The 10,439-nt window shown below is 45.5% G+C and overlaps 1 protein-coding gene across 2 annotated transcripts in view; it reads right to left on the bottom strand.

The window, feature by feature from the left end:
• Nucleotides 1-8,458, bottom strand: part of CLIC4 (chloride intracellular channel 4) — a 33,137-nt gene extending 24,679 nt beyond the window's left edge. Inside the window, exons 1-2 of one of the 2 annotated variants that reach the window (XM_037379584.1) lie at nucleotides 8,299-8,352; nucleotides 4,971-5,162 (exon numbers count right to left, since the gene is read on the bottom strand). Coding sequence is in view for 1 of the 2 variants with exons in the window: in XM_037379583.1 (XP_037235480.1) it covers nucleotides 8,299-8,370 (72 nt within the window). In the remaining variant the exon portion in view is untranslated. Of the gene's footprint in view, nucleotides 1-4,970; nucleotides 5,163-8,298 lie in introns of both variants that reach the window. The other variant, XM_037379583.1, reaches the window with a different exon arrangement.
• Nucleotides 8,459-10,439: the final 1,981 nt, after the last annotated feature.

Raw genomic sequence — 10,439 nt, forward strand, 5'->3', positions numbered from 1 at the left:
CACCTCCTAGCCTGACACAGGAAAATTAAATTATTCATTAACAGCAGAATCTGGCATTTCTTCCCTGCCATCCCTCTCACCTCAGTGGCAATACCTTTAACAAAGTGATCCAGCTGTAACAAATCTTGCCAAGATAAAAGAGCCAAACTGACTAAAATTTGCTGTTTATCAGCTTGACGCATTCTTGCAATATTCTAGAAGGAAACTGTAAGCAGGCGATTAAATATACAGCACAAAGGATTTCTTTTGCAGTGCTTGAAACTTGCCTTTGGGTACCTAGCATATAAGCTTGGAATTGGCATTGTATATGACAATGATTCTCTTGCCCCACACATTAAATCTGTTAAAGTACACTGCGTGCTTTGGCTACAGCCCGAGACACCTATTTCCAACACCAGAACCACCCCCAAATAACGAAATAAAAATTGTAGGAAAGAACTGCAAGCCTTGTCACTGGGGCTCAGAAGACCAAGTAAAATTTATCTTTGGCATTTAAGAATTCTTCAAATAAACCTCTATGCATGAATCACTTCTGCGGGACAGAAAAACAAATAACTGTTTATGGTATTTTATAACCCAACTTACAGACCTAAGATGAGCAATGAGTTCGACATTAGCAGAGAGGAATGATGAAGAGCTGCTTCAACTTCACCCTGTGCACTGCTCCTTCTCCAGCCCATGTGAGATGCCTAAATGACTTTCCCGTCAAAATGCTAGCCCAAAAGCAATAATCTGGGAGCTTCAGAATTCTCATACGATAAGGAATACAGCTAAAACCCAACTGCCTCCAAATCAGGATGTAAACAGCAACATCCACAGAAGAACGTGCCAATGAACAAAGAAATTGCTCAAATTATCAAAACTCACTGAGACTGCGCTGCAGTTCTGAACCTGTTTCCCCCTGCTAACAGCATATTCCAAAGCTCTAGCAAGGAAAAACATTTATCTTAGACTGAAACCAGCGTTGGAGTTTTTATTTTAGAGCAGCTAGAGAATAAAGGTTTCGAGGAAGGCCTGCCCTCTGTTGCTTCTGGTTGCAATACAAGCAATGTCCAACTCTGTTACTAAAAGGCACCTACATGACTGCATTCTGTGTCCCTTGGGAGATGGTATCCACATTCTTCAGCTGCAGACCAGAGCTTCCTCCTTCGGGAAGTTTTGCCTTATCTCATCAAGCTCCAGTACAGCATGTCTCAGTAGGGTGGCTAACACATCACTTCGGAAGGCTACAGAAATACACTTATGCTTGCTTTGATTTTATTTTTAGACAGAATCACGTAAAGAACTATTTCCTTCATTTAAGAAAAGCAGCTCTCCAAAATACAGATCATCAAACTCTAGCCAAAATTGTAAGGCGTTAACAGAGCCAAAAAACTCTGAAGCCGATCCAGTAGCACTGGCTGATCTCATTAGCTCTTCTCATGAAAATACACAGATATGACTTCACTCCTGGATTACACTCCTATATTTAGTTTATACCTAATATGGACATTCAGTGTACAGAACTAAGTCATTTCCTTTCCTCTTGTAAAGTTCCTTGCCCTTTGTCTAGCCAACAATACAAGGAATAAGTCTGAACTCTCAGAGAACTCCCGCACACAAAGACATTTATAATCAATAGCAGTTTAGCTTATGTTTTTCACTTCAGCATAAACAAACACAGCATTCAGAGCCCTAAAAATCAGACTGTCCCACAAATGCCTGTTTGACCTGAATTAAAAAAAAACACCTCAAAACAAGTTTAAAAACAGTAACTATTATCTTTTCTAGGAAAAAAATATTCTACACAGAGGACTTAAAGCTCTTGAAGTCAAAGCTCTATTTAAACTTGTTTTAAGGCAACATAATGATTTGGGGGCTGGGTTTTTTAACTGTTCAAATGTTCACTAATTCTTAATACAAAAAAACAAGCAGAGTCAGTACCCAAAGAGTGAAACTATATAATCTCAAAGTGAAGAATATGCAAGAAAAGAATAAAAACAAAACAAAAACCATCAACAACAACTTGATTAGCACTAAGTTGTTTGTTAACAGTTTATTTACAAAGAACTTTGAAGATAAAAATCGAATTAGATGGATAAAAGTACAGGTGTAAAATATTCTTCCATGGACAGTCAACTTGCAAGCAACCACCACTTTAGTTAAAGTTTGTTGTCTTAGACGAAGTTGTAGATACTTATGAGCACACAAAACCACCTCACTTTCTCCCACTGTCCAGTGAGGTTTTGTAGAATTGCCCTGCTCAGTTGATTATCAGCTGCAGTGCAAAAGAGAGCATCTATCAAAAAAAAAAATTAAAAAAGACAACAAATCCAATTACTGTCAAGTACAGTTATCCAGTCTCAAAAGTTCTTGTGGATTCTTAAGTGGCATGTCCAGCCCAGCCAGAACTCAGAATTGATGTATGCAACATTACAAAAGTGCATAGACCTTGTGTTAGTCACATCACAGTAAATGTCTCATTTAAAAGATAATCTGAACATGCCTACACTGGTGAGAAAACAGCAGCAGCCCAGGGCTTTCTTTGTCCCTTTTAACTAGCATATACTTTTAAAACTCAAACTTGCAACCTCAGAGTACAAAAGTCATTTTCCAAAGTACACAGATTACTATTTAGCTAGAAGTTCAATGAATTCCCCTACTAGATTCTTCCAAACACAGATTTTGTAGGGGACGACACCCCTTCAAAAACCCAAAAGTTCAGCTACTGAACCAACTACTTCTCTGCTCACCCTACTCACATTAAGAGACAGACAGTAATACTCCTCAAATAAAGAACTCTCTTTCCCCACTGTTTCCTTCCACAAGATGAGGTTAGGATAACCAGTGAAAGACTAGACAGCGACACTGAGTCACTTCAGGCTGTGAGGGCAACGATTACTAACTTCTTATGATGCTAATACTGTCACAGTGCTGCCCACTGAAAGATTATCAGACCCTCCCACGCACCTCCCAACCGTGGTACTGAGTTTACATCAATATTCCTCGTATCTACATGTTACTTCTCAGCAATCAACTATCTTTATGTACAGACATAAAGATATGTATGTATTCTCATTCTCTTCAAATACTTTCACAAGAACTTTGATGTTAAGTATGCTCTTCCCTGCTTCTGTGATTCCCTCACTGCACATGCACACAATCACAGACTGATGTACAAAAGCATCAGCAACGAGACTCAGACTGCTCAGACCCTTGATGTGCATCTACCCTGACTTTTGATCAGTTCCAGGCCCTGAAGTTTGTCCCACAACATGTGCTCTGATACACAGGCTTCTCTTTCCCCTTCAAGCCTCCAATGCACAGCCTGAGACATCTCCCATCTGGGAAAACTGAGGACAGATTTGTCTTTTATAGCAGTATCTGTGCTTGAAGAACACACCTATGGCATACAGCACTTGTATGCACCTCTGAGCAAATGACTCGGAAGCACCACTGCAGACGGCCATACAATCCCAGCCGGTAGATCAGCAGGCTATGAAGGGCAACGAGTTGAAATTCAGGAACTCTGCCAGTTCTCAGACCACTTTGTGGGGAAAGGAGGAAAACTGTTAGACAAGTTAAACAAGTGTCAGACATATTTCAACTACAAAGTAGAACACGAGTTCTCTTGATCGCCTAACTGAGCTGTCTAATGTTAATCATTGGAAAGGGGAGGATAGATGCCAGTGAATAAAACCACTACTCTTGAAGTGTAGTCAGAGACAATTTTTGACTCAAGAAAAGCTAACTCATCTGTATAATCCCTTTGAAAATGATTGCTAGTTTTTAGCTTACTTTCCAATGTTTTGCACTTGAGACCATCTCTGTATTTTTAAACAGTATTGTACCAAGTGCACCAGTTGCTGTATTAGCAATCAGATTCAAATCAAAAAGCCAAGCATATTTCTGGCTATGAGAACTTTCCCAACCAGAATTTAAAGGAATATGGTTTGCGGGCCAAAGAAGGAAGAGGCCCGATTTGTAACAACTAAGCACAGGATATATAAGACGACCGTTACTTCTCAAGTTTATAAAGGGATCCTTTATAATACTCCAGTATTTGCTCACAAGAAATAAGCCACGCATGAAATTTTGCTGTCTAACCTAAATCATATCAAAGGTGGACTGAGAAAGTTCTCAGGTGTTGAGGTTAGTGCATCAAAACCTCCAAATGATGATCTGGTATGTAAGGAGGAGAGTTATCTAACAAGATTATCAAGTGACAAGCCTGCCCCCAACAAGACTGTCTCTGAGAAGCAATGTTGCATGTCTCTAGTCCTGATATTTCCTTATAGTGATGTTCCTTTTATTTTTGCAGCAATATTGCAGGTGTGTGTGTGTGTGTCCCCAAAAAAAAACAACACCAACCAACACCAATGGCAACAAACAAGATCAAGATCATGGAAATGTTTGTTATAAACCAATGTACAGCAGCTATACTACTCCAGAACGACACATGAGACCTTACATAAGGATAAGCACAGGCAATGAGCAACTGCAAGACAAAGGCAGACCTGAACGCATGCAGTTCAGACAAATCACACTCCTCTCACCCAGCCCTGAGCTAGTACCACGTCTGCTGCTAGTGATGCAGACATTCATCTCCTTCCTGCCACAGGCTACAATACTTAACTGAAGAAAACAGATCTGGATCCTGGAAGACATACAGTTCACCTGCCAGATTTGTTTAATTCAGAGATACAAAAATGTAGACAAGCTTCTGTTACAACTGTTGGGAGCAGCTTAGCGTAGGGTATTTATTAAATGTGAAATCACAGCTTTTTTTTCTACTGACAGTACAATTCACAGGTAAACAGATAGCAGATACTATCTGATTCTCAAAACAGGTGCCCAATTTCGCAATGACGTCTTATTTCAAAGCTTCCAGAAATCCAAGGTTTAATTAATTTGCAAGTATACACATGTTACACAGTCGAAGAAGAGAGCAGCACCTTCCTTAACGGTTACCTACATCTACTATAACCCACCTCATGCCAGCAGATACAGGACTAAGAATTTCTTGTTTGTTGAGTTTGTTGTTTTTTCCTTTAACACCAAACTTCTTGATCATCCATGTCTTCACCTTGCTATTACAAGAAGAATGCAATCACCAGCTGCCCTCTCGAACATCGAGGGCTGAGCTCTGAGCAGCTTCCATCCCCGTCTCCTCTGCACACTGCCTTCAAGAAACGGCACAAGTAGTTTTGTAAGCTCTGCCCTGTGTTTTCCACAGATGAGTGGTTCTATTTGACCAAGTCAGTCCACCATGCTTTTTATTTATAATAAAAATCCACACACGATCAACTAAATTGCAGCTATTACAAGTGGCCTATACGAGTTGCATTCAGATCACAATGCTCGGGTTTCTGCCTGTGTTTTCATTACAACAGAGTCTTCACTACTCTAAAACGCCACTAGGGCATAAAAAAAATACTCTTGTTAGACAATGGAAGCGGGCCTCCCTCATTAATAAAACATGTGAACATACGAGGAAACTAAATGAAATCAGATACATCACTACTTTCTCCTAATCAGCTCTGAAAGACTTGAAAAATATTTACAGTTAGTTTAAAAGAGACCGCAGGCAGCCCACCAGCGCTGTAATGAAAAAGCTGCTGAAGCCACCCATTATGTGAGACCAAGAAATAGATTATTCACCTCAGTTTCAGCACTGTAACCCATTTTCTTACCTAAGCATCCTAGATCTGCACATGTGCTGTCACAGACTATGACAAGTTACAGCAGACTGATACACTGTCTCCTTGGATAAATCAAACCAATTTGCTGGTGACAAAAAGCCCTATATAGTTATTCATAACTGGAACCTAACCGCGTGTGCACTCCTCCCCACGCTGTGCCCATCCTATTTTGTTACTGATCACAATTTAGTAAGATTCAAACCCAACATTTTGGGCAGGAAGCCAAAGGGTTTCTCCTGCTTCACAAGTTTTTCTCAAGCTTTAATCCATACCTTTGTTTCATCTTAGTCTGGCTGCTACAATCCTTTGTACACAGGTCATACAGTTACCGCCCTTCAGCCGCGGGCATTTGGCAGAGATTTCTTTTTTGGTCAAGAAGTCTTTCCACTACCTCTGCCTTAAGAGCTTCGGTGACTAACAGTGCACACGTAGAACCAAGACCCCAAATACTGTTTGAAAAGTGATCAGCTACATTGCAAAATACTCTTAACATTCACTCAATAACTTCAGTCTTGTTCTAGATTGCACCCATAACCAGGCGAAAACCGTGCAACACAAAAGTAGGCACTAAGCTTCCCATTTATAGGGCCGGAGGGGGACCTAAATCAAAATCTAATGCTCTTTTAGCCAGACACTATTAGTTATATTGAATAACCATAAACATTCTGCTTGCATTTTATGAAGTGACCATCTTAATGACGCAGGACAAGACTTCTATTAGCTTTACAAAAACACTGTTCCGATTATACTTAACAGCTTCAATAAACTGTGGGACAGGCAGCAGCACCCAGATAAAACAACTATTTTGGTCTGTCTGCCAGGGTGGAGGGTGTTCTTCTTCCACAGGATTTTCCAGGGAAATAACTTTTACTTGAAGATCATGAAGTCAGACAAGAATAACTTCTTTTGTAACCTGAACTTTATCCTAAAGGCAGACAGTATAGAGCTTGCAGCAGCTATTTGTAACACTGGGAAAAGGCTTCCTGGAGGGAGATACTACTGACTGATTAATCCCGAATATAGCCTCTTAAATCCATGCCAATAAAGAAGTTTCAACTGAGAGGGATGGAAAAATTCCCTGCTGTTCCCCTTTCATAGTCTCACATCTTTGCTGGTCCAACACTGATTTAATCACAACCAATACATCTTTCTCACAACTAATTTTACACCTTCTTCCACACTACACCTCATACATGAAATATCCTCACTAGGCTTATTATTCCCCCTGCTCCCAAATCTTTCTGCCATCAATCACTGCTCTCATTTGTTTAAAAATGAGAAAAATCAGCCAATGAACTTTAGGACAGAGGAAGATGAGTTGTCATGTTATATTAAAGAAGTACTGCTATAAATAATTCAAAGTAATCTGTAGTTTAATTGCTGTACTACTAAGTTCTAACCTCTACAGGAAGAACCTAAATATTCTGACTAAAATCAGGTCTGGAATCCTCCACTGCAATGCTTTCCCTGGGTCCCGTTACTGCCCCTCAATACTACTAAAAAGTCTGAAAGGAGAAGTCGTCCAGTGTCATTTAGAGTATTGTTTAAGAAATAAAATCTATAGCTAATATCTTATCTTTAAAGCTCTACGTAGCCTGCTAGAAATTTTCATGTTTGTCATTGTGGCTTTCGCACTAAGCAAGTCCCAAGATCTCAAATGAAGGCTTTTGTTATTTTCTCACTGCAACCGAAAGAAACTTCATCTGAAGAATTAAAACACTTCTTTCCTACGGAGGCTTTCTTCAAAGTTAAGTTTGAGCACAGAAAGAAAAGATCAACGCCGTTTACTCTCTGCACTTCTGATATGAAGTAAAAGTAAGATGCTGCATCACCAGAGCCCTGGAGGATGCAAAATATTGCATCATACTGCAATATGCGAATGCAAAACATGTGGAGATACCATATGGTACCTTTGCCAGATAAGGGCCGGACAACACACGCTCATTCTTCTAGTTCGGCAGAAAAAGCGGCGACGCGTTTACATGTTTGGTGCCTGACACAAAAGTAAGGACTCCTGCGTGAAAATTTAACTCGGATTTTTTATTACCTCGACGCCCAACTCGGGCAGACAATGCAGAGCGCTGCACGGCAGGGGTGATGGATGGTGGTGCACCCAGCAAGTTACTCCTCTCTCCTACGGGTGCCCACACCCTTGCTCCGCGCCAGCTGCACCATTTGCTCTGGGGAAAAGAATTTTCCAGCAAACGCGGGGCCACTTTCCAGAAGGGACTTCTCTGCCGTTCGCCTTATCTCGGCCCTCCCCGCCCCGCCGAAGGGCCCTTTTGTGCGCGGTAGCCCCGCTCCGCCGGGGCGTCGCCGCCAGCCGGGCTCGCACCGCCCTGAGAGGAGCCCCGCGCCGCCGGGGGGCTGCGGGGCAGGGGGGGGGAACGGCACGGATTCCGTGCCGTTCCCCCCCCCTGCCCCGCAGCCCCCCGGCGGCGCGGGGCTCCCCTCAGGGCGGCAGCCGATCGCTGAGGGAACATGGAGCCCCCGCGGGCGGGAAAGCGGTGAGGGGAGGGGGGGGGGGGGGGGGGGGAGGGGGCAACGGTCGGAGCGCGGGCGCTGAGGGGAGCGGCGCCCAGACGGGACGGGAGCGGCCGGGACCCTCCCGCCTTACCTTCACAAACAGCTCAATAACCGGTTCCTTATCACCTTCCTTCAGCCCGTTGACCGGCACGGACAACGCCATGCTTCAGCCTCCGCCCGCCTTTCGCCTGGCCAGCCGGGACGGCGACGCCGCTCCGCTCGCCTCACCCGCCCTGCGCGCGACTGCGGCCCGCCCCGCCCCAGCGGCCCAGGCGCCCGCCGGGACCCGCGCTGAGGGGCGGGGCAGGACCGGGGGGCGGGGCCGGCGCTGAGGGGCCGCCGTTGCCATGGCGGGACGGCGGGGTGTGTGTGAGGCGGTGAGGGGGGGGGGGGGGGATGTCACGCCGCCGGGACCCCCCCGGGGCGAGGGGCCCGATCACCCACCGTCTGGGAGCGGCCTGCTGGGGGCCCGGCCCCGGTGGAGACCACAGGCCTGTGGGCGCTGCTAGGCCCAGGGAGGGGGCCCGGGGGTCGCTTCCCCCCCCGCCCACCTCGGCCGCCATCGCCTCGGCCGCGGGGCCTGCAGCCCGCCTCGCCTGAGGGGAACGGCGGCCAGAGCAGAAACTTTCCCCTCACGGCCACAGCGCCGGCTTCTGCGCCAGCCCGGCCAGAAATACCGTCAATCCTGACTGAGGGGGGGAAAATAAATCTATTTCAAGAGGCAGGGAGGAGTGTTTCCAGCCTAGTTTCTCCCTCGCTATTAAGGTCAGCGACTGAGGAGCCGGACAGAAAAATGCACAAGGAGAATTGGGCAAAACATCGGAAGGAAATGAAACGGTTTTGCCCTTTTTCCAGTCTTTTCACCAAAATAGCACCACAGCCTGCGATCACATTTTCCCCATGCGCCTTCACGTCCAAGCCGTTGTGAACAGAGTGGCTTTTATCCTCCGGCAGCAGCTGCCCTCCCCCCCAGTCCTTCCTTTTTTTGGGAGCTCAGACTCTTTTTATTTTTAATAGTCTGAGCTGAGCTGCACCTGAACGTCTCGGCTGAGCTGTTCCCAGGGTAGGATGCGCTGGGGCTGTGGGATACCCTGGGGTGGCACTGAAGGACTTGGAGACGCAGCTCTCCGCCTGCGCCGCTTTAATGCTGTCTGTGACCTGGCGCTGGAACCAACCGCCCTGTAATTTGTACCCAAATGCCTCCATGCAGCCAGAAATGGCTCCGGATGAAATGGTTACCGACAGAGTATTCACCTCATATCTCTCCAGGCATTTTACTACCCTCAGTTCTGCATAACCGGATGTCTTTAAGCAAATTTCATCTTTGAATGCCCTTGAATTGTTCATTTAGAGCAGGAAAAACTGCTGTCAGCCCCTCTCCCGGTGCTGATGGGGCTGGGCAACCGATGTAACAAAGTCCTTTTCATTCCCATTCCTACAGCTTCTGTACAGCCCTCAGCTCGGCAGACTCCCTGGGAGCCGCTGGAAGATTCGTTTCTGTTTGTTTTACAGAGTCCAAGGAATCTCGCTGATTCATGGGGTGGGACTGTCTAAACTGGAAATCGGTGTGTCACTGTAACCAAACCGAGTCGGGAGCAAGGCAGAAGCCTGGAGTCCAGCCCTGACCAGGAACCTCTCTGAGTAATTGCCCTTAAATTAATTGCAGCCTGTACCACAAAGGACACCGTCGTCGTCGGAAAGTGGGTAGGATAGAGCGGAGGGAAAAATATTTCCCTAAAATGGGATTGTCACAGAGACCTTCCACAAGCATCAGTCTTGGGGTGTTACATTCAGTTTTCCGGACGGCGGAGTGAGAAGTTTGCACCATTTGGGCCAAATGTCCCCAGTAGATTCAGGAACTGGTAACGAGGCGCTTTTCCTGCATGGCCATCGCAGCATGCTGGCGGGGGAAAGTTGTTCCCCTCTGCTGCTTGTTCCATGTCTGCTGGGAAAGGCAAGAGCCAAGTCCTATGAACTGGGGCTGAGCAGTGCCAGGACAGGGAATGCTGAGCCAGGCAGTCCCCTCTCAGCCGAGGACCGAGCCTTCCCCTCTGTGCTTCACCATCCTCTGCCAAAAGCTTCCAAATCACAGGGTTTCGTAAAACTTGAAATACTTTAAAAGCCTCCCCAAAGCAAAGACCCACCTACTTTTGAAAAGGCAATGTTTTCAGTACAAAGAAATCGCTCTCCCACGGTGCTGCTAAAGGTAGGTGTAGAGCAACAAATTTGAAG

The sequence above is a fragment of the Falco rusticolus genome, chromosome 3 (genome assembly GCF_015220075.1).
Source record: "Falco rusticolus isolate bFalRus1 chromosome 3, bFalRus1.pri, whole genome shotgun sequence".
Lineage (NCBI taxonomy): Eukaryota > Metazoa > Chordata > Aves > Falconiformes > Falconidae > Falco > Falco rusticolus.